At 41.8% G+C, this 25,325-nt stretch overlaps 1 protein-coding gene across 2 annotated transcripts in view; it reads left to right on the plus strand.

The window, feature by feature from the left end:
- The window catches only part of LOC137320576 (signal-transducing adaptor protein 1-like), a 65,171-nt gene extending 42,925 nt beyond the window's left edge, over positions 1-22,246 (plus strand). For both annotated transcript variants that reach the window (XM_067982261.1, XM_067982262.1), the window contains 8 exons: positions 2,100-2,231; positions 4,869-4,938; positions 8,174-8,276; positions 11,033-11,209; positions 12,120-12,182; positions 13,296-13,328; positions 13,435-13,494; positions 19,965-22,246. In XM_067982261.1, the coding sequence (XP_067838362.1) occupies positions 2,100-2,231; positions 4,869-4,938; positions 8,174-8,276; positions 11,033-11,209; positions 12,120-12,182; positions 13,296-13,328; positions 13,435-13,494; positions 19,965-20,035 (709 nt within the window). In that variant the 3' untranslated portion in view covers positions 20,036-22,246. The remainder of the gene's footprint in view (positions 1-2,099; positions 2,232-4,868; positions 4,939-8,173; positions 8,277-11,032; positions 11,210-12,119; positions 12,183-13,295; positions 13,329-13,434; positions 13,495-19,964) is intronic.
- The last annotated feature ends 3,079 nt before the right edge of the window (positions 22,247-25,325 follow it).

The raw sequence follows: 25,325 nt of genomic DNA on the forward strand, positions 1-25,325 counted from the left end.
TAGCCTCCTTCCAGTCTACGGGAACCATCCCAGAGTGCAGTGAATCATTAAAAATACAGGCAAGGGGCTCACACAGCACATGTCCCATCTCCGAGGACCCACGGATAGATATCATCCAGCCCAGCTACTCTATCTATTTCCAGGTTCTTAATTCTATCTAAAACAATATGTTCATCTATGTTAATATTACCAGTTTTATTATCAATATCCTCATTAAATTCTAACAGTAGAGCATCGTCTTCAAGAGTGAAGACCGAAGCAAAGTACTCATTTCGTATTTCCGCCCTATCCAGTGAGTCCCTCTTAACCTGTCCTTGAGCATCCTTCAGTGGCCCAATACAGTCTTGGGAAGTTCTCTGACTCTTCACATAACTGAAAAAGCTTTTCCCATTACTTCCACAATCGTCTACAATTCTCTTTTCCATTATCCTTTTTGATGATCTAATAGCAGCCTTAGTTTTCTTTAGCTGTTCCTTGTACTTAACTCTGTTTCGTTGAGTATTAGATGCTTTTAGTTTGTAGGAACATTTTTGTTTACATCTTATTTGACTTTGTACATGACCATTCAGCCATCTTGGCTTTTTTTTTATCACACTCCCTTCTTTTGACTTTGGATATATACCTTGTTCTTAAAAACTTTCCATTTGTACTCTACCTTGCTCTCATCACCACCCAGTAGGATTAACCAATTAACCTGCTCAAAATCTCCTGCCATTTAAGCGATGTTTACCCTTCTGAAATCTGGTATGAGTTGTAGATTTTCATTACCTTTGGTTCTACCAACCAATCGAAACCATATAATGTTGTGGCCACTGTTCCTCAGCTATACTCCCACATGGAGCTCCGATACGAGGTCAGGCTCATACTAAACACTGGATCTGATATATGATTATCCCTGGTTACTTCATTAATGTGTTGAGTCAGGAAAGTCTTGTAAAATTTCAACATATTTTTAGCTGCACTTCCCACCAGCCATGATCTAATTGTTTTTAGGTTTATTATGTGATGCAGTGAACCTGATTTTCTTTGGCCCTAGTACTTTGTTGAAATGGGCCACAACTGGTCAAAATTATTTATTTCAATGCAGGAATGCAAAAATCACATAAAAATTAGATGCTAAATTGGCTTCCATTGTTCTGCAAAGTCTGATCTAGCATAATGGAAGGAGCTTTGGGGAGGAATGGCCCCTGAGTGTTCCCAGTAATCCTAACACCACCCACCCTGAATTTTGTATGTTTTGTGTGAATATTGACATCTCAGGCCAAGCCTCTCATTTAGAGTCCTGATGAAGAGCTAGGGCTGAAACATCAATCTTTTCATTTCTTCGCAGATGCTGCCTGACTTGCTGATTGTTTCCAGCACTTTCTGCTTTTGTTTCAAATATCCCAGGTTCAGATATAGCACCAAATGCAGATTAAAGCTCCCTCGATCCAGCCCCAACAAAGCCCAACCTCAGAAGAGCACCCCCTACTGCACCAAGGTGGCATTTCCATTTATCACACCAGCCGTCCTTGTGATACCTGACTGGGATTATCATTTTGTACCAAATTATGGTGTGGACTCAAAGCGATTAGGAACTGGGTTGAGTTTGCTGAACTCGTTTCACTTTGGATCTTTATAGGCATCAAAGTACTTTATTTTTGGAAAAGTCGCAAGTACTTGATTTACTTATAATGTAAGTTTATTTTGTTTAAGTGAAGAATTTTTAATGATCTGCATTGAAGTGTTTACAAAACGAATACATCTATCTAAAATATCTTTGAAACCTAGATCTGTTATTATGATATGGAATGCACTGCCTGAAAGGGTAATGGAAGCAGATTCAATAGTAATTTTCAAAAGGGAATTGGATAAATACTTGAAAAGAAAAAATTTGCAGGGCTATGGGTAAAGAGCAGGGGTGTGGGACTAATTGGATAGCTCTTTCAAAGACCCGGCACATGCATGATGGGGTGAATGGCCTCCTACTGTGCTGTATGATTCTATGATCTAGCTCATCCCCATTCTGTAGCCATGCTCCTTGAAGGGTTGCACATGTTACCAGTGTATGGCTGAAGTAAATGACCTGTACTTAGGGCTCACCTTTACTGTTTCTGCAGGTGTTTCTACAAAGTGTCTCGGAATGAAGCTGAATCCATGCTGGAAAGGCACCCTGAGAATGGAGGCCTGATATTAAGGCCTTCCACTGAGAACACAAACTACTCAGTCACTGCTCTAACCACACAAAGCAGGTAGGTTTAATATGAGGGGAAGCAAAATAAACTAAATGATATCATTTTAAAGGGGGTGCAGGAACATAGGGAATTAGGGGTTCACATACACAAATCTTTGAAGGTGGCAGGACAAGTTGATAAAGTTGTTAAAAAAGCATATGGGATCCATGGCTTTATAAATATTCACAGAGGATAAAAGCAAGGAAGTTATGCTAAACCGTTATAAATCACTGGTTAGGCCTCAGCTAGAGTATTGTGTCCAATTCCAGGCATCTGGCACACACGTGAAGAAATCTTTTGTGGTGCAACGGGTAATGAGATGCCGCCAGGCCCAGCCAGGAGCTGTTCGACATGAAGGAGGCTGCAGATATCTGTGACCACCTGGCGACTCACTCTCAGTCTCTGTATGCACTGCTCCTCAAAGAGGACCAGGAAGCTGAGCCTCGGTCTGTAAACCGTCTGACGTAGGTAGTGCCTCCTGCGACGTTGCTCCCTCTGTGGTTCTCCTCTGTGCTCCTGTGCAGGTCCCTGTAGTGCAACATTGTGTTGTGGAGCTACAAGTGGTGGAAGTGCATGCCATACCTGGCGAGGATGGTGATATTGCTCGTCCTCGGATGTAGTGGTGAATGCAGCCATCGCGTCCCCCATTCTGATGGTGTCAGTTTAATGGGGTCCGAAAAGTTGGTAAATATGTGTAAACAGAATAATTCTGAGTGGAAACCAAGAATTCTCAGTCTAAACACAAAGAACTCCCAGCCAGAAGTTTGTCTGAGAGAACAGAGTGCCCTACTGCAATAACTCACCTTTTATCCCCATCTGTCAAACAGGCATTTAAATGACCAAATAGCTGCCGGCTGAAACACGACTCCTTCACCATGGCGTGTTTCACACCATATGGGAAGCATGTTGAGGCAGCATCTTTTTTTATTCGTTCATGGGATGTGGGCGTCGTTGGCAAGGCCAGCATTTATTGCCCATCCCTAATTGCCCTTGAGAAGGTGGTGGTGAGCAGCCTTCTTGAGCCGCTGCAGTCCGTATGGTGAAGGTTCTCCCACAGTGCTGTTAGGAAGGGAGTTCCAAGATTTTGACCCAGCGACAATGAAGGAATGGCGATATATTTCCAAGTCAGGATGGTGTGTGACTTGGAGGGGAACGAGCAGGTGGTGTTGTTCCCGTGTACCTGCTGCTCTTGTCATTCTAGGTGGTAGAGGTCGTGGGTTTGGGAGGTGCTGTCGAAGAAGCCTTGGCGAGTTGCTGCAGTGCATCATGTGGATGGTACACACTGTAGCCACGGTGCGTCAGTGGTGAAGGGAGTGAATGTTTAGGGTGGTCGGATGGGGTGCGAATCAAGCGGGCTGCTTTGTCCTGGATGGTGTCGAGCTTCTTGATTGTTGTTGGAGCTGCACTCATCAGGCAAGTGGAGAGTATTCCATCACACTCCTGACTTGTGCCTTGTAGATGGTGGAAAGGCTTTGGGGAGTCAGGAGGTGAGTCACTCGCTGCAGAATACCCAGCCTCTGACCTGCTTTTGTAGTCACAGTATTTATGTGGCTGGCCCAGTTAAGTTTCTGGTCATTGGTGACCCCCAGGATGTTGATGGTGGGGTAGTGCCGTTGAATGTCAAGGGGAGGTGGTTAGACTCTCTCCTGTTGGAGATGGTCATTGCCTGGCGCGAATGTTCCTTGCCACTTATCGGCCCAAGCCTGGATGTTGTCCAGGTCTTGCTGTATGTGGGCACAGACTGCTTCATTGTTGGTTTAAATATCATCCCACCGGCTTTAAATGCTGGCTGGGCTTCCAGGTTCGGGAACGGCACGCTCCTCATATGACTCTGGGTTATGCGCGTTCTTCAGCATGTTGGAGCCTGGATTCCTGCTTGCTCCAGAAGATTACGATTTTCTTTGCCCCCCTCCGTCCCCAATGTTCCCAGACTTCTGTTTTAAAATTGAGCCCCAAGAGTCAGGGAATGAGAGTGAGATGCATGGAGCTACAGACAGTGTCAGTGATGTGTAAAATTGGGCAGGATGTAAAATGGGTGTCAGACCCAAGCTCTCTTTGTTCCCACCGGGCAGGTTAGGTTAAAATCGGGGCTCATGTAGTCTCTCTTCACTGTGAGGATTGCTAAAGGAGATCAACCAATCCAACTACACACGTTTCCTATGGCATGCTTTATGTAAATCTACTGCTTTGACTACACACCACCTCAGTTAGGACTGCATAGGAATAGCAAACCGCAGCCTCGCATTTTGTCATGATCGGTACCCCACCATTGGCTTAAATATCCACTTCCTCCACCATTGGCGTACTGTGGCGGTAATGTGTACTATCTACAGGATGCACTAAAGCAACTCGGCAAGGCTTCCCAAACCCATCCACCCAGAATTACATGGGAACCATCACCTCCAAGTCACACACCATCCTAACTTAGACATATATCGCCGTTCCTTCATGTCCTGGAACTTCCTACCTAACAACATTGTGGGAGAACCTTCACCACACGGACTGCAGCGGTTCAAGTGGAAGGCCCATCACCACTTTCTCAAGGGCAACTCGGGATGGGCAATATATAATGGCCTTGCCAGTGACGCCCACATCCCAAGATTGAATAACTTTGCTTGTACTTACGTTTAATCACAGCTGAAATTTATCTTTCAGTAAAGGGGTCATAAAGCACTACAAGGTGACTCATGGCGATAATGGATTTGTCATCTGGCTGGACTATCCAGTAAGTTTCTTCCTCTATTTATGCTGTAATTCCATAGTTTAAGATGTTCTGTATATTTTATCAACATACATACGACATGCACGCAATCAATTTAATGTTTGGTCTTAATCAATAATCTTTGAATTTGAAACTGGTGAAGTCAAATCTGGAAAGAGAAAACAGGTTCCATCGAGAGAGGTTTGGACCACGTCAGTAAAATTTTAAACATCAGTGATTTTCAAATCTTTCTGCGTGGGGTAGCCCATACAAATATTGGCACTCCCTCCAAAAATTGACTCATTTCTATGACACCATCCTAACTTCTGAAAGTCAGTGCCAGCTACCCAAAGGTTAAAAAGTGCTATGATTGCAAAGAAAACAATTTTTTTATTGGTGCACATCAACAATAACAACAACTTGCATTTATATAGCGCCTTTAACGTAGTGAAACATCCCAAGGCGCTTCACAGGAGCGTAATCAAACAAAATGAGACACCGAGCCACATAAGGAGATATTAGGGCAGGTGATCAGAAGCTTAGTCAAAGAGGTAGGTTTTAAAGAGTGCCTTAAAGGAGGAGAGAGGGGTAGAGAGGCGGAAAGATTTAGGGAGGGAATTCCAGAGCTTAGGACCTAGGCAGCTGAAGGCTTGGCCACCAATGGTGGAGTGATTAAAATTGGGGATGTGCAAGAGGCAAGAATTGGAGGACCGCAGAGATCTCAGAGGTTTGTAGGGCTCCAGAAGGTTACAGAGATAGGGAGGAGCGAGACCACGGAGGGATTTGAAAACAAGGATGAGAATTTTAAAACCGAAGCGTTCCTGGACCGGGAACCAATGTAGGTCAACGAACACAGGGGTGATGGGTGAACGAGACTTGGTTACAGGCAGCAGAGTTTTGGATGAGCTCAGATTTATGGCGGAAGGAAGATGGGAGGCCAGCCAGGAGAGCATTGGAATTGTCGAGTCTAGAGGTAACAAAGGCACGGATGATGGTTTCAGCAGCAGATGAGCTGAGGCAGGGGCGGAGACGGACGATGTTACGGAGGTGGAAGTAGGCGGTCTTGGTGATGGAGCAGATATATGGTCGGAAGCTCATCTCAGGGTCAAATAGGACGCCAAGGTTGTGAACGGTCTGGTTCATCCTCAGACTGTGGTCAGGGAGAGGGATGCTGTCGGTGGCAAGGGAATGGAATTTGTGGCGGGGATCAAAGACAATGGCTTCGGTCTTTAGTTGGATTTTTTTGGTCATTCTGTACTGGATGTTGGACAAGCAGTGTGACAAATGACAGACAGTGGAGGGGTCGAGAGAAGTGGTGGTGAGATAGAGCTGGGTGTCATCAGCGTACATGTGGAACCTGACATTGTGTTTTCCGATGATGTCGCCGAGGGACAGCATGTAGATGAGGAATCTATCAACAGGAATAGCCCGCTAGGAATACAAATGTTTCTGGGACACTGTGCTCACAGCGTATGATATGGTCAGCCCCAGAGAGATGGAAATCCATTCACCTCAGAGATCCCTTCATGGGCCCTTTATGATTCGCAGGCCCCTGTTTGATGATACTCTACATTGCTGTTTTTGAACTGGCCCCAGTTGAACTCCTGCTGGAGAAGCTCACCGACAATTCTCTCATGGGTTCCCCCGATCAGCCGGTGAAGACACCCTATTTACGCAATTATCCGGGGTTTCCACTGCTCTTCCACCAAAGTTACATCCTGTGCCCAATGATAATTTAGTATATCCTCTGGCAAATGGGACCATAGTCCATCCTCTGGCCAATGGGATGTAAGTACATCCTCTGGCCAATAGGACTTTAGTATATCCTCTGGCCAATGGGATGTTAGTATATCCTGTACCCAATGGGATTTTAGTACATCCTCTGGTCAATGGGACTTTAGTGCATCCTCTGGCCAATGGGACATTAGTATATCCTCTGGCCAATGGGATTTTAGTACATCCTCTGGCCACGGGACTTTAGTACATCCCCTGGCCAATGGGACTTTAGTACATCCTGTACCCAATGGTACTTTAGTACATCCTCTGGCCAATGGGATTTTAGTACATCCTCTGGCCAATGGGATTTTAGAACATCTTGTACCCAATGGGACTTTAGTACATCCTACACCCGATGAGATTTCAGTACATCCTCCACAAGACAGTATTGATTGTCCATCCCCAGTTGCCTTGAGGACACTGAGAGTCATTCACATAGCGTGAGTCTGGAATCACATGTACATCAGACCAGGTAGGGGTGGCAGGTTCCCTTTTCTTAAGGACATTAGTGAACCTGTTCGCATCTTTGTGATATCATACCATCTATTAGCATTTTTAGAACTACCTCCAACTTTTACGTCCTATGAGCATCTTCAAAGGTTATTTTCTATCAATTTTTAACACAGATTATTATATTTTTCATCCAGGAGACTACTCTGGCCCTGATCAATGTTGTTCCACTAAACTCACAGTGTTTACTGACTTAACTAAAAGGTTGTAACTTTCGCCTTATAGTCTGTATTTTAGTGAAGAAATGCAAAAAGAAAAGGATTTAGGGTGAGGGACAAGAAAATCCAACTGAATACTTCCCTTGGCCCCATTCATTCTGGAGAGCACATACTGTGTATTGTTGGGCTATGGGACACTCATCGAACCTTTCCCACAGTATTGATAGACAGGAACAGGCAACCTTGTGGTTCAATCCACAAACCTTTTGGTTAGGATGCAAGCACTCTAACGCATTGTAATATTGTCTTCCTGCAATAATGCTATCCCTAATCTTAAGGAACATAAAACATTTCAAGAAAGAGAATGTATCAGTCTGACAGGATGACTGAATGTATGCTAAACTACAAAGTCAGAATTAACATAACACCGCCATTCTGTTGGTACAGGTCCATCTGTTCTTTGGCTATTATCAGCCAAGCAGAGTTTCCTGCTCTATTGTTCTAATCTGTATATTTATTGTGTGAAAGGAACAAGCTGCACCTTGCTTATATGCTCCAATTAATTAGACTTTTTTTTATTTGGGAGAACTAGATGAGGGTCAAGGCCTATAGTACAAGGTTCTCCTTCAAGGGAAAGAAGATGAGGTAAATCAAGTACTAGTGGTTAGGTGATACCGCTAATTGAGCTTTAAAAGTCTATATACCATAGGCGTTAGGTTAGACTGTGGGAGATATGGAGTTGCACAGTTTGAGGTGTTGTAACTAAAAATCTTATAAGTACAGCAAAATCTGCCATTTTTTTTCCTGTTCCATAGGTCACATGCTGCACCCTGCAGGAAGTTGTTGATCATTTTGTAAAAGAGACCAATGGAGTTTTGAAACCATACTTAGACTCCAACGTGTATGCCAACAAAATTGGTATGTTTGCACATCAACACTGCATTTGGGCCTGGGTATCTGAAACATCTCATATTGTGTCTCAGTTAGAAAATTCAGATTTAAACAAGAGCACATTTAAGGAAAAAAAAAGACCTGCATTTATATAATGCCTTTCACAACCTCAGGATGCCCCAAAGCGCTTTACAACCACTTTTGAAATGTTGTCACTGTTTTAATGTAAGAAACACACAGCAAGGTGCCACAAACAGCAATGTGATATGACCAGATCATCTGTTTTAGTGATGTTAGTTGATCCATTAATATTGGCCAGGAAACTGGAGAGAACTCCCCTGGTCTTCTTTGAAATAGTGCCATGGGATCTTTTATGTTCACCTCAGAGGATAGACAGGGGACCTCAGTTTACCATCTCATCCAAAAGGCAGCAACTTTGACAGTGCAGCACTCCCTCAGTACTGCACTGAAGTAACAGTCTGGATTTTGTGCTCAAGTCTCTATGGTGGGACTTGAATCCACCATCTTATGACTCAGAGGTGAGATGCTACCACTGAGCTACGGCTGACATCTTAAGTTTAAGTGAAACTTAGGGAAACGTTATGCCTTTTTGTGTGCCATTACAGTGAAACAATTATTTTATGCAGTGGTACGAGAGCCTAGCTTCAACTGCTGAACCAATATGCATGATATCTTTTGCAAGTACTCCTGAGTTGCATCTAAGCAACAGGATAGACAAAGTTCACTTCTTTTCTGGTCGTCCAAAAGCCACAATGTTTGTTGGAAAATTGACACCCAAGATTGGCATCCCAATCAGCTATGCACCATTAGATGTGGTTCATAAGGTAGTAAATTTATAAATTCAACCAGTTTATCAGTGCAAGTGTTATCTTACTAAAGAAAAGAAAAGACTTGCATTTGTATAGTGCCTTTCACAACCTCAGGACGTCCAAAAGCACTTTGCAGCCAATGAAGTCACTGTTGTAATGTAGGAAACGCAGCAGCCAATTTGCCCACAGCAAGGTCCCACAAACAGCAATGAGATAATGACCAGATAATCTGTTTTAGTGATATTGGTTGAGGGATAAATATTGGCCAGAACACTGAGGAGAACTCCCCTGCTTTTCTTTGAAATAGTACCATAAGATCTTTTATGTCCATTTGAGAGGGCAGATGGGGTTTAACATCTCACCTGACAGTGCAGCACTCCCCAGTACTGCAGCAAATAAATGGGTTTAATTAGCAAATGCCATTTTTTTGAGTTGGTGGAAAAGGACCAGAATTGCCACTTATTTATTGCCAAGCTGTCAAATATGTCCCCAGGATTTTTTTTCAATTGTAGAACTGTTTTATGACAGATTGGTAGCATTCGGAGTCAGGAGGTCGTGGGTTGAAGCTCTGCTTCAAGAATTGAGGACATAATCCAGGCTGACACTTCAGTGCAGAACTGAGGCGCTGCACTGTCAGAGGCACCGCCTTTCAGATGAGATGTTGGGCCGAGGCCCTGTCTGCAGTTCTGTTGGTTCAGATGGATGTAAAAAATCTCATGGCACTATTCAAAGAAGAACTGGGAGATTGCCCTGTGTTTTGGGAAATATTCCTTCCTCAACCAACACTACCAGAAAAAAAAAGATTAACTAACCATTGATCTCATTTGCAGTTTGTGGGATTTGTTCATACAAAAACATGTCAAAAGTAATTCATTGGTTGTAAACTGCTTTGAGACCTCCCCAAGATTTGATAAAAGAGCTACATTCATGCAACTACTTTCTTTCTTCTTTGAAGCAGTTGCTTTGTTTGCAGGCAATGCTACCACTCACAGTAGTGCCTATCTGGCAATGTAAATTCCTTCTCCATGAGTGAAAAATGTAGAAACTAGCATCCTAAAATTAAAGTTATTGTGGTACACAGGGGTTAGGTAGTGTAGTGATTATGTTATTGGACTTGTAATCCAGAAGCCTGGACCAATAGTTCAGAGAATTTGAGTTCAGTTTAAAAAGCTGGTATCAATAAAAGTTACCATGAAGCTGTCAGATTGTTGTAAAAACCCAACTGGTCCAGTCCCACACCAATGTGGTTGACTCTTAACTGCTCCCTGAAGTGGCCTAAATAAAAAATAATAATAAAAAAAAGACTGTGACCTTTATATACAAAAACAAAAGTGATACAGATCTCTGCTATAAAAAGCAGAATATCTCACAGATGAAGCATGTAATCCAGTACTATCTCACTGGCACAGTGATCTAGTGCCTCTCACTGTCCATCATTCTCCAACTGAGATGATGAGTGTGTATTCTGTTTCTAGCGATGCTACTCTGCAACCAATCTTGAGGAAGTGAGCAAGAGTTGCCCTAACTGATTTGTAGGTGGCTGTCTTCTTGTTAGCTATCAGTCTAAATTAATCATGTTGGGCTATTGTGTAGGGGTGTTGGGCATTTGTCCAATATTACCCAAACCTTTCATTTTCGATGAAATTGTTTCACTGCAGCGATTCCACTTACACTTAGGAAGGCTTGATACAAAAGTCATAATGGCAGTGGTTCTCACCCATGCATGTTACTACTCAGTAACCTCAAAATCACTTAATAACCTTATACAATGAGTCAGAATCAGCACCATTCTTACTTTTATACCTTTGAAAGTCAAATCTAAACCAATGTCTAAATTCATCCCAATACTCACCTCCAGTTCTAATCCTGGGTTATAGTTATCACAGAGTCAATGTTATATCCAGTTATTTCCAAAATGTGACCTCTGCTTTTTTGCCTTTGTTCTTATTTCAGAGGTATCCAAAAGTCAAATCATAAAGGTACAAAAGAAGTCAGTGCCTATGTCAAGAGTAGCCCCAATTCAACGTTCCCCGGTGCCACCATCAGACCAGCCAAACGTCCCAGGAATGATGCAAAAATCATGCAAATCTCAACAAAAGCTGCCACTGAAGCAAAAACCATTAAAACCAGGCATGGCTCATTTATGGATTTGTCAATATAGTGTCAATTAACTCCTTTAACAAACAGCTGGTTCTGAAAGAAATTGAAGATTACAGCGATAGGTAAAGTAGAGGCAAAAAAGATCAAGTGGTTTATAGAGGGCTATGACTCCAGCCTGTTCCAATAAAAGGAACATCATTTATGGATTGCAGCTGGTCCAGGTTGGATTGATATCCTTGGGTTTTTCACTCGATTGAATTTGGGATGTGGGGAGAAGTTTCAGAGTTTGATCTTTCTCAAATGCTTTTTCTGCTGTTCTTCACTGTCTTAAAAGATTGAATAAATTAGGGAAAGTTCATGAATAAATCGTATATGATATGATGCCAGGAGTGGGCTGGATTGGCGGATTAGTGTTATCTCATTCTATTCCGTGTTCTTAAGACAAACCGTCAGCATCCAAAACAATCATTGAAACCAACTACAACACATCATTAAAAATCACATTTCTAATAACCATTCAAACCAAATACAACACATTATTAACAGCCATGGAAACCAATGACCTTCAACATCCAGGTCTGCAGCGGATGTAGCAATTCATCATACAAACAGGTTAAGTTCCAGGTTTGTTCCCTGGTCTTTGCTGACTTTGCTTATATTCACCCAAATGACAGTGGAGGTGCTAAAATTGGATAAAACATCCCCTTGCTTGGGGGGAGGATGGGAATTGGGGGAGAGGTTGTATCAGCTAAAGTTCACAGTCTTGTGGATATTATCCATGTAGAGAAACAAGTGTTTGTGTTGTAATTGTAATTCAGATACTGAATTCAGGTCTGAGGCATATAGAACTAACAGAGAAATATTTGTGACAGACTTATGATTGACATTTTCACTAGTGTATCATATAAAGCATTTGATAATGTCTGTTTTACTTTTGCAGCAGAGGCAAGCAACACAATCCCAGCCAAGAAAGAATCTGAGCCCAGTTACATAAATAACGAATGTAGGAACTGCAATCAAATTCTGTCTTTTTCTTTAGAATTATAATTTTCCTTTTGGGAGACATTTTGTTCATAAAAAATCTTTATTTCAATGTTACCAATATAATATCAATTTATAACACTTCTGCAATCCCAGTCATTGGTTATAACCTCATGTGTTTCCAGAACTGAGGAGTTTAAGATTACCCAATTAATTCCACACTCGTTGGCCAATTCTTTATTTTACTGAAACATGGCCCATTTGTTCATAAACAGAGCAACTTATGGAGGTTTGTGAGGTACGGTTTTGGTGCCATTTGCTGATGAGTTATACAATCAGCTCACTTATCAAATTAACAAAGTTACCTCTGCATATTCCCAAAAAATAGACAAAACTGTTTTGGGGACCAACAAAACAATCCAAATAGGTGAATACCAAAGAAATATGAGGGTGTTGGTATAGTGAGCCCAAATCATTGTAGTGTATATGGGAGGAGGAGTGTCTGTTATATGTAAAGCTTTATAGAATAGTAAGCAATAACGAAGCTTACTATTCTATTTATACCCATTGCTACACTCCAGGAGTGTGTATCTTTGCTCTGATGCCTCCACATATTTGTCCTGATGACCTATTCTACTGTTCCATTGACGCAGCAAATAGTGTTACATATTTTAAAGAGAGTGACGAGTGTGCCAGAGGTGATTGTGCAAATGTGATAGTCATTCAGTGTTTTGTGCACAGTGTGATACAGTCGTTCAGTGTTTTGTGCACAGTGCGATACGGTCATTCAGTGTTTAGTGCACAGTGTGATACAGTTGTTCAGTGTTTAGTGCACAGTGTGATACAGTTGTTCAGTGTTTAGTGCACAGTGTGATACAGTCGTTCAGTGTTTAGTGCACAGTGTGATACAGTCATTCAGTATTTAGTGCACAGTGTGATACAGTCGTTCAGTGTTTTGTGCACAGTGTGATACAGTCGTTCAGTTTTTAATGCACAGCGTGATACAGTCGTTCAGTGTTTAGTACACAGAGTGATACAGTCGTTCAGTGTTTAGTACACAGAGTGATACAGTCATTCAGTGTTTAGTTCATTGCTGATTACTGTATTACAACAGAGCTTTCTTTATCTGTTTCAGTTCTTTTAAAAATCAACCAGATGAACTTAGCAGGTGAGTGGAGAAAGCTATTTTTGTACCTGAATTTATAATCAAAGTTTGTGCGATTGACAGTTACATAATGAAGAGTGACTGTGATTTGTCTTTTGGTTTAATGCAGATGACAAGCCTCCCAGTCGTACTGCTCCAATACCAAGGTCATCTCAGCACCACACTGCAGGTATTCTTGCAAGTATTCACTTTATTTCATTTTATTTAAAGAAAATTATTTTTTTCCTGACATTTCAAAAGCAAATTTGAGTCAGACCAAAAATTTGAACCTCTGTAAAAGCAATTAATAATGGGCTGGTTAATATCCGGATAGGGATAGGGCCACTAAGGGATACACATGATAAACTCACAGGTAATGACAGCGAAATGGCAGAAATATTAAATAGTTACTTTGCCTCAGTATTTACAATGGAGATTAACATGGTGGGCGTGACATTAGAAGAAGAGATCAAAAAAGATATTACGACATTTAAGATGGAAAGGGGGAAGATAATTGATGGACTATTCAAACATAGAGTGGATTATACCCCTGGTCCGGATGGATTGCATCCGCGCATATTAAAAGAAGTTAGGGAAGAAATAGTAGAGACACTATTACATATATATAAAAAATCATTAGAAGAAAGGTTAGTATCAGAGGACTGGCTGACAGCTAATGTGATTACTATATTTATAAAGGGAAATAGACAAGTCCAGGGAACCATAGACCAATTAGCTTAACATTGGTGGTAGGAAGGATAATGGAATCCTTATTCAAAGATGTAATAGAAAAACATCTAGAAACTGAAAATATAATAAAGAATAGTCAGCACGGATTTCAATAGGGAAAGTCATGCTTGACCGACCTTATTGAATTTTTTGAAGAGGTAAAAGAAAGGGTGGACAAGGGTAATGTAGTAGATGTAATATATTTGGATTTTCAAAAGGCCTTCGATAGGGCACTGCACAGTAGACCCATGACTAAGGTCAGAGCATGTGGAGCCAGGGGACAAAGTCAGCATGGCTTTACGAAGGGGAAGTCATGTCTGACAAATTTGCTTGAGTTCTTTGAGGACATAATGTACAGGGTGGATAAAGGGGAACCAGTGGACGTAGTGTATTTAGACTTCCAGAAGGCATTCAACAAGGTGCCACATAAAAGATTATTGCTCAAGATAAAGAATCACTGGATTGGGGGTAATATTCTGGCATGGGTGGAGGATTGGTTATCTAACAGGAAGCAGAGAGTTGGGATAAATGGTTCATTCTCGGACTGGCAACCAGTAGCCAGTGGTGTTCCACAGGGGTCGGTGCTGGGTCCCCAACTCTTTACAATCTATATTAACGATTTGGAGGAGGGGACCGAGTGTAACGTATCAAAGTTTGCAGATGATACAAAGATGGGAGGGAAAGTGGAGAGTGAGGAGGACATAAAAAACCTACAGGGGATATAGACAGGCTGGGTAAGTGGGCGGAGATTTGGCAGATGCAATACAATATTGGAAAATGTGAGGTTATGCACTTTGGCAGGAAAAATCAGAGAGCAAGTTATTATCTTAATGGCGAGAAACTGGAAAGTACTGCAGTACAAAGGGATCTGGGGGTCCTAGTGCAAGAAAATCAAAAAGTTAGTGTGCAGGTGCAGCAGGTGATCAAGAAGGCCAACGGAATGTTGGCTTTTATTGCTAGGGGGATAGAATATAAAAACAGGGAGGTATTGCTGCAGTTATATAAGGTATTGGTGAGACCACACCTGGAATACTGCATACAGTTTTGGTGTGCATACTTAAGAAAAGACATACTTGCTCTCGAGGCAGTACAAAGAAGGTTCACTCGGTTAATCCCGGGGATGAGGGGGCGGACATATGAGGAGAGGTTGAGTAGATTGGGACTCTACTCATTGGAGTTCAGAAGAATGAGAGGCGATCTTATTGAAATATATAAGATTGTGAAGGGGCTTGATCAGGTGGATGTGGTAAGGATGTTCCCAAGGATGGGTGAAACTAGAACTAGGGGGCATAATCTTAGAATAAGGGGCTGCTCTTTCAAAACTGAGATGAGGAGAAACTTCTTCACTCAGAGGGTAGTAGGTCTGTGGAATTTGCTGCCCCAGGAAGCTGTGGAAGCTACATCATTAAATAAATTTAAAACAGAAATAGACAGTTTCCTAGAAGTAAAGGGAATTAGGGGTTACGGGGAGCGGGCAGGAAATTGGACATGAATTTAGATTTGAGGTTAGGATCAGATCAGCCATGATCTTACTGAATGGCGGAGCAGGCTCGAGGGGCCGATTGGCCTACTCCTGCTCCTATTTCTTATGTTCTTATGTTCAAATAGCAGAATGGATAGCAAGCTGGCTACAAAACAGAAAACAGAGATTAGGGGTTAAAGGTAGTTACGCAGACTAGCAAAAGGTGGGAAGTGGTGTTCCACAAGGATTGGTGCTGGGACCATTGTTGTTCACCATTTACATAAATGATTTGGACTTGGGAATCGGAAGTACAATTTCAAAATTTGTGGATGTCACCAAATTGGGGGTATAGTTAATATTGAGGACGACTGCGACAAAATACAAGAAGACATTAATAAACATGCAGAATGGGTATGTAATTGGCATATAAATTTCAATATAGATAAGTGTGAGGTATTACATTTTGGTAGGAAGAATATGAGGGCCACATACTGCTTTTAATAAGAGTCTAAATGGGATAGAGGAGCAAAGGGATCTGGGGATACAGATACACAAATCACTAAAATCAGAGATTTAGGTTAATAAGGTCATAAAAAAGGCAAACTAAGCACTGGGGTTCATTTCTAGAGGGATAGAATTGAACAGCAGAGAAGTTATGTTAAACTTGTATAGAACCTTTGTTAGACCACACTTGGAGTACTGTGCACAGTTCTGGTCTCCATATTATAAAAAGGATATAGAGGCACCGGAGAAGGTGCAAAAAAGATTTACTAGGATGATGCCAGAACTGGGAGGTTATACCTGTCAGGAAAGATTGAGCAGGCTGGGGCTCTTTTCTCTAGAAAAGAGAAGACTGAGGGGTGACTTGATAGAGGTCTTTAAGATTTTGAAGAGGTTTGAGAGGGTAGATGTAGAGAAGATTTTTCCACTTGTGGGGGAGACCAGAACTAGGGCCCATAAATATAAGATAGTCACTAATAAATCCAATAGAGAACTCAGGAGGAACTTCTTTTCCCAGAGAGTGGTTAGAATGTGGAACTCACTACCACAAGGAGTAGTTGAGGCAACTAGAATAGATGCATTTAGGGGAAGCTAGGTAAACACATGAGGGAGAAAGGAATAGAAGGACATGCTGATAGGATTAGATGAATTAGGGAGGGAGGAAGCTCACGTGGAGCATAAACACTGGCATGGACCTGTTGGGCCGAATGGCCTATTTCTGTGCTGTACATTCTATGTAATCTGTCTATGTAATATCATTATAGAAGGTGGTGTAGTGCAGACCATACATTTAAATTCATAGGAACATAAGGAATAGGTGTAGGCCCCCTTGAACCTGCTCCACCATTCAATTAGATCATGGCTGATCTGCACCTCAACTCCATTTATCCACCTTTGCTCCACTTACCTAACAAAAATCTATCTATTTCAGTCTTGAAAGCTCCAATTGTCCTTGCATCCACAGACTTTTGGAGGAGAGAGTTCCAGATTCCTACTACCCTTTCCTATATGGCCTAGCTCTAATTTTAAGTTGTTCTTGATTCTCCCACCAGAGGAAATAGCATCTCTGTATTTACCCTATTGAATCATTTTATCTTTTTAAACACCTCAATCAGATCACCTCTCAACCTTCTAAACTCAAGAGGATACAAGCCAAGTTTACGCAACCTCTCATAATTTAACCCTCTAAGCCCCGGTATCATTCTGGTGAATCTGCGCTGCACCCCAAGGCCAATATATTCATCCTGAGGTGGTCTGACCAAGGCTCTGTACAAGTGAAGCATAACTTCCTCCCTGTGTAGTCCAGCCCCCTTGAAATAAAGGCCAAAATTCCATTAGCCTTTTTGATTGCTTTTTGTACCTGTCTACCAGCTTTAACTGATTTGAGTATTTGGACTCCCAAATCTCTTTGCTCCTCTCCAGTTTCTCGTTTCTCACCATTTAGAAAATACTATCTTTCTTGGGTCCAATGTGGAGAACCTCACACTTTCCCATATAGAACTCCATTTGCCATAGTTTTGCCCACTCACTTAATCAGTTTATGTTAAGCAAGGAGTTCTGAAAAGACATGAAGAAGGTTGGTGGAATGGGCAAATAGATGGCTGTGCAATATAGTATGGAGAAGTGTGAGACAATACATTGTAGGAGAAAAAACAAGGAATGGGAGTGTGCAAAGGAAAGATGCTGAAGGGTCTGGTTGAACTGAAGCTTAGTGGTCCAAATACATAATTCTCTGAGATTGCGAGGGCAGCTGGATAAAGCCGCAAAAAAGCCATTAGCATTTTGGGTTTTATGGTGGAGGCATAAAGTACATAAGTTTAAAAAAATACTCCCCTCTTTTCCTGAAGATGATCCACTTTGTCCCCATAGGGACCAGCCACCTTTTGTACATCGCCCAAGTGGCCAGTCTTCGTGTGGCTGTTAAAGCCATGTGCACAATGTGCAGAATCATCAGGATGATCACAGGGATAGGAGATTACTGTTATAAGGAAAGACTGGGGGTATTTCTACTGGAGCAGAGAAGGCTAAGAGATTTATGGAGATTTTTTAAATTATGGAGGGTTTTGATCAGGTGAATAGGGAAAGACTGTTTCCTCTAGTCAGGAATGAGAGGTTACCAATTTAAAATTGTGACTAGAAGAGTGAGGAGAGAGGTTAGAAAAAAATTCTTTACTTGGAATGGTTGTCAGAGCATAAAATACTTTGCCACAGGGAGTGATTGAGATAGAGACCATTGCATCTTATAAGGAGATTTGGATAAATATTTGAAACAGAGGAAAATGCAGGAGGAAGCAGTGCAGTGGGATTAATTTTGAATTGCTCTAGCAAAGGGCCAGCACAGACATGATGGGCTGAATGGCCTCCTTCTGTGTAGTAAAATTCTACGGTCCAACGGTTTCAATTGCATCACTGGACATGTCAATAAACATACATGTATCAATCATAATGCACATGGCTTCCCCTCTGTTGGTAATGTTATGCAATACTGAGCTATACAGACTAGGAATGGCTTAGGTTCAATCCTTCACTTTTACTTAATTAACTGATCTCAACAAGATTGTTGGGTTTACATAGAATATCATTATATATCCCTATTGCCCTTATGTGGAGATGTTATAGGATATTGTCATGCATACTTTACCTCTAATACAAATTCGAGAACAAGGAAACACTGAAATGTCTGGTTAATACTCTTTATTAAATCAAGTTAGTGAGATAAAACACAACTCCTTACATGCAGTACATATTAGACCGGTATCGATTATAACTCACGTGCAAAGAACTCTTCATCAGGAGGTTGGAAGCATGTCGTTTTGACTTCTTTCGCTAGCCTCAGTAAGACTAGGTCAAAGTCCCCGAGGAGCTCCAGTGTGTTATATCTTTTATAGGATGGACAAATGTGGTTACAATATGTCATTAAATTCTGTGTGTATGCTCATTTAGAGGTAAGGTTAGCTGCTATCATTTGGTCTGCATGCCCATTAATGTCTTAGGTTGCTTATTACACTCCAGACATTCCACACGAGTGCTCATTAGTTCTCTGTAGCCTTCAAATTCTTATCTCTTTCCAGTACATCCATAACACAAGTCTATTCATACCAGGCTACTCCCCTAAAGTCTCTGGCTACATTTCTTATCTCTTCTTTGGACGGGTAATGAGGTAATGTCTACTATGCTTCAGGCCTGATTTTGTAACCACTGTAGAATCAATCTTCAAAAAGTGTGTGCGTAGATATTTTATATTAAGAAAAGCTTACAATGGCTATTCTATTTAGTTCACCTATACTTACAAAGACCCCATAGTTGGGACTGCTACAGCTGGCCACGATACTGCTGAGGTAGGGAAGGGAAATATCAGCCAGGTGCTTGTTTCCTGATCACTCTTCAGTGACTGTGCTGGAAAATGATTGTATGTGGACACCAGATGAAGATCAGGCTTGGATGTGATGCCTCTCACAGCTACACGAAGACTGGCCTCTTGGGCGATGAACCAAAAGGTGGCTGGTCCCTGTGGGGACAAAGTGGAGCATCTTCAGGAAAAGAGGGGAAATTTTTTTAGAATTAATAATGTAACGCTGATTTGCAGTGAGCAATGAAAACCTAAATCTAGATTAATGGCACTGGGTGATGAATTTTGTTCAAACCGCTGACCAGTTTAAGATGGAGAAAGTCTAGCCTCTGCATGCAGTATGCCAGTTATTACAGAGGCAAGACAGAATCCAACCTAAGGGACTCATGTTTGAATTCAAGCCTCAACTAGCATGCAAAGTTATGGCAGCAGAGACCCTAGCTCCTAAAAATCGCTTTGTCGTCAAAGGTAATCTTCTCAATACCACACGTGGCATTGGGTCTTCACATCTCTTATCAGATTTATCGGCATGTTGGCTGTGATTTTACGGTAAAGGCCAGTAGTGAACATCACAGATCAACAAAACATAAAAATATGATAGGTGTTTTTCTCTTTGCAGGTGGAGGTAATACTGATGAACTTATGACAAAGCTGATGAAGAGACGAGCAAAGCTGGCAGAAGATCAATAAATCCCCCTGGATGTCATGATTCCAACAAGCATCTGTCTTACTAAATTAGAGAGCCTGTGAGCATCAGCGATGCATTTCAGTCAAAACCATTAACCCTTTAAAGCAAGATAAATGAGGAAAAAAGAGGAATTGGGAGAGTTCTAGGTTTCACCTATCTACTTCTGTTTTGGATCAAATCCCAATGAAAGGGAAGATAAAGTTCTCACAAGAACAATTTGATTTAAGAACAAGTCCCATTGTTGGGAAATTCTAGCATCTGTCTGTGCTATATTCTAAGATATACTGAGAGTTTAAAACAAATGACAGGATTTTAGTGATTGTTTTTAATTGTTACTGGAGTTTAAAAGGTTAAACAACATCCCATGAGAAAACTTTTAAATCTCTGAAATTGGAATGGCAGTTAAAACCCAACCACCACAAGATTGGAATGGGACAAGGAACTGCTGGAGTGGAAAATAATCTTGAAAGTGTTAAGTAAAGGGTTATAGGGTGCATTGTTAATGTAGTTACAGCAATGTGTAATCAGCATTTTAGAAGCTCAACTCAGGGGATGCAAAAGCAGAAGGAACTTATATTTCAGGTCTTCAGGACATCCCAAAGCACTTCACAGCCAATGAGATACTTTTGAAGCGTAACCACTGTTATTATGTAAGGAAACACGGCAGCCAATTTGCACACAGCAAGATTCCACAAACAGCAATGAGATAATGACCAGATAATTTGTTTTAGTGATGAATATTAGTCAGGTCACCAGGAGAACTTCCCTGCTTTTCTGCAAATAGTGCCTTGGGATCTTTTACATACATGTGTCATCTGAAAGATGGCACTGCCAACAGTGTAGCACTCCCTCAGTACTGCACTGAAGTGTCAGCCTTGAATGTGCTCAACTCTGTGGAGTGGGGCTTGAACCCACAACCTTCTGACTTAGGGGCGAGAGTGCTACCAACTAAGCCACAGCTGAAACTTTACAAAACCAAGGTGGGGGACTCAATGTTTGCGAGCTCTTTACTTTCTGTTAGGAATTAAGAGGATACAGCCAGCAGTGCTGCTAGTATCATGAATAAAGTCGAAAACGGGCAGAATGTATCAAAAGTTACAGCTTTGGATTATGAAGAATTACCCTTGTAAGTATATTTCACCACTCAGTCATATTGGTCAGCCTTTTGCTTCTAAAATGACTTCTTATTTTTCAATCACTAACCAGACATCCCAAGACTACAGCACTTAATTTTAACTTCTTGTCCTCCAGTTTCACATTCCTGTATTAAGCTGTTGAGGTTTTAACTGGAAGTTTCTCTCTTTCCCCAAATCAAGATCACGCTGCACATGGCTCTCTTGTTCATAGGATCATACAGCACAGAAGGAGGCCATTCGGCCCATCGTGCCTGTGCCAGATCTTTGAAAGAGATATCCAATTAGTTCCAGTCCCCACAGCCCTGCAAATTTTTCCTTTTCAAGTATATTGTTATAATGCCAATCAGCAAATAGCAGTATAGACAAATGATCTACTTCCTTGTCATTGTTGTAGTGAGTGAAGTTCGTAATGCAACCTTACTACAAGGGGAACAAAAGTAATCCCACATTAACATTTTAACATGCTGTAGATCGGGGCTGTCCAATCTGCAGCGTTGGGGCCAGAAGCTCTGGCAATCAAGCTCTCAAAGCCCAGGAAACTTGGTCCTGTTTGTGGGTCTGAAAGGACTGCTTTTCCCTCACTGGTGGATAAATCCAAAATCAGAACACCCAGAAGTGTAAGTATCAACAGCTTGAAATATATGCAAATTAATGGGCCCATGGTTTTCACCTTTATAGCTCTTGAGGCTGTATGATACATACCAAGCTTGGAGACCTTTCCTACAGATCACCAGCAGGCCCAATTAAGTATCAGATTTTTGCTTTTCTGTTTTGTTGTTTTAAAAAATATTTTAAAATTGTATTAGCGGGTTAGAATATGTTCGTTTCTGTTGCTCTACTGTGTTTATCAGGAATGTAAAGTATGTTTTGTGCAAAAATGTCTCGCAATAACATACTACATTGTACAAAATGCATGGGTTATTGCCTGCAACTTTCTACTTCACTTCCCATAAAGTATCAGTGTTTCGTTATATCACATGTATCAGTTGAAATGCTTAATGCTGATCAACCATGTTGAGCCAGTGCTTGCACATCTCATTTCTGTTAATTTTGCTGATTAAAATAAGGTAGACTGTACCTTGCCTGAGAAAGCAGCTGGATTCTGTCTCTGCAGTGTAAGGTGAAAAAGAAAAATTGGTCTTTAAATTGAGCATTGTTGGTCAAGAGCTTGTTTTTTTTTATCTTAATATTTTAGTTGGTGTTTGACCCAAACAAATTGTAAAAATGTGAATCGACAGGAGCAAATGGTTGTAATTATACTGCACAGGGAGAGAGAATCTCCTTGTGAGGTGGCTTCATGATACCCAGATCCCCAATGTTCAAGCAGACAGATGAATGGTTTCCCATTGGAATACCCTAACTATGGGGTAAGGATACCTCTGGTTACTATGTACGTCGACACCACAAATGGTGGTCACATAGATTTTCTCTGTTTCTATTGAAATTTAGCAAAAAACGCTCATTTCTTTAGCGCTGCATACCTAGAGAGAGAGACGTCTCACTGCAATTTACAGGGCAGTGGACCGAGCAAGAGGTAGAAAGGGAAAAGAGGGGTATGTAGGTGTAAAAGTATGGTTAAAGAGAAGGTGTTTTTAGGAGGCTTTTGAAGGAGGGGATAAGGCACAGATGCTAAGGGAGGAGGTTCCAGAGGGTTGGGGCATTGGTGCTGATGGAGTGTCCACCGATGGTGGTGTGGAGGGAGGGTGAGAAGTAGGCCAGCGTCAGAGGAGTGGGTGGGGCTCGGGGATGTGCAGCTGGAGGAGATCGCAGAGGTAGGGAAAGGTGAGGCCATGAAAGGAGTTCAATAAAAGGACAAGAATCTTAATTGATTCTCTGGAGTGCATGAGTTAGTGGAGCTTGGTAACACTAGGGGTGATGAGGGTGAAGGCTGCGGTGTTCTGGATGATTTGTAGTTGATGGAAGGGTGGAAGTGGTGAGGCCAGCAAGGGGAAGTCCAGTCTAGATTAGGATTTTGATGGTCATGGGTGAGATGTGGAGGAAGAGAGGTAGGGGACAGGTAAGCAATGTTTTGCGGGTGAAACAATTCAGTATTGGTGACTGATCAGACTTGAAGCAGGAAGCTGAGGCTGGGGTCAAGCCTGAGGTTGATAGAGCGAAGGCCAGAGGTAATTAGGCAATTAGTTTGTGGGATCCAAAGATGAAGGCTTCAGTTTTGCTGACATTTAACTGGTGAGTGTTAAGGCTTAGCCAGGTCTTGATGTAGATAGGGTGCTGGAATGAGTGATGACAGTCCTGGGATAGATGCAAGTCTTTCTTCTTTCTTCCAACACTCAGCTCTGCCTCTCTGAGTGTTGGAAGAAAGAAGAAAGACTTGCATTTATATTACGCCTTTCACGATCTCAGCCATTGAAGTACTTTTGAAGTATAGTCACTGTTGTAATGGAGGAAACACGGCAGCCAATTTTCACTCAGCAAGGTCCCACAAACAGCAATCCATTTTGGTGATGTTTGTTGAGGGATAAATATTGGCCAGAACACCAGGGAGAACTCCCTTGCAAATAGTACCATGGGATCTTTCATGTCCACCTGAGAGGGCAGATGGGGCCTCGGTTTTACATCTCATCCAAAAGACGGCACCTTCAACAGTGCAGCACTCCCTCAGTACTTCACTGGTCAGCCCAGATTTTGTGCCCATGTCCTTCAACCTTTTGACTCAGTGGCGAGAGTGCTACCATTGAGCGACGGCTAACACTTGTTGGCGTACATGTGAACGCTGATCCCATGCCTCTGGAAGATGTCGCTGAGGGATTGAATATAAATAACAAAGAGGAAGGGGCGAAGAATGCAACCCTGCGGTAGACCAGCAATGATTATGTGGACCCGGGAGGAGAAGCCATTGGAGACAGTGTAGTGTCTGTGATGTGACAGGGAGGTGTGGAACCATGAGAGAGCAGTGTCACGGAGGTGAACTATGAAGGAGTTGAGTTGGAGGAGGATGGAGTGATTGACGATGTCAAAGGCAGCGGACAAGTTGAGGAGAACAAGAAGGATCAGCGAGCCACAGTCACAGGATGTTGAAAAGTAGATGAGGGTAAAAAAAATTGTTAAGAGACTACACACCCATGTGTAGCAGTTCTCGGAGAGTCCTGACCTCTGCAAATATCAGTAACCAAACTTCAGCAAAACAATTGGATAAAAAGCAGTTTTGTGCTGGATAAAGGCCAATCATAGGAAATCCGTGCATATTATCCGGACATGGAGGCTCTTTGAAAGGTGAGGATAAATGCAAAGTCTGTCATTATGTCAGTCAGCTTAACAAACAGGGAAATTTGGAAGTATCAGCACAGCAATCAGGAATGATCGGGAGAGAGAAGCAGGGTACTTGTTGTCTAGCACAAGGTGGGCTACAGGAGAGTGTCAGAAGCTGGCACCAGGAAGAGAGGTGGCAGTGTCAGAGGGCTCCTTTTATATATGGCATATATAGTCACACAGAGGTGGTCAGTGGCAAAGACATTTTAAAGGAATATCACCATCATAAATCTCCTCACCTGGTAAACTCCCGTATGGAGCACTGGAATGAAAAAATATCCCATTTTAAAAATTGAAAGCTATTTTTGGTCATTCAAAGTCATAGATTCAGGCACAGATTTACCAAGCCAGTCACTGCTGATTTCAATGTTCAGCTAGTAGCAGCAATTGTTCTCAATGTGCCATCAGCAGGCGTTTAATGTTACTGATGCACCATTTTAAATGATGAGAAATGCACTTTCTGTAAAACATTTGCTGGGCACTGTTCTTACAAAAAAAAAATAAAACTGAACAGTCCACACAAGGCAGGATGGTGCAAATCATATTGAAATGCATCATCACATCATTCCCGTGTGAGGTTGTAGCAAAGAAAATGATGAAAGTTTCTTCTGGCACTGTGTGTGAGTGTAAGGGTGAGTGTGAGTATGAAGGTGAGTGTGTGTGAGTGAGTGTGTGAGTGTGTATGTGTGATCGCACAGACACATGCACTCCCGTTCTTACATTAAAACATCTCATTGTCAGAATTTTTCCATGTTCCCATTTAACACTGCACTAAGACAGTACTCCATTCAGGGCTTTCCAATTTAGTGTTCACATTAACTACATATGTTATTAAAGGCACTGTGTTGTTCCACCAAATGTTTTATATTGGCAGACACACTGAGTA

This window comes from Heptranchias perlo, chromosome 4, assembly GCF_035084215.1.
Source record: "Heptranchias perlo isolate sHepPer1 chromosome 4, sHepPer1.hap1, whole genome shotgun sequence".
NCBI lineage: Eukaryota > Metazoa > Chordata > Chondrichthyes > Hexanchiformes > Hexanchidae > Heptranchias > Heptranchias perlo.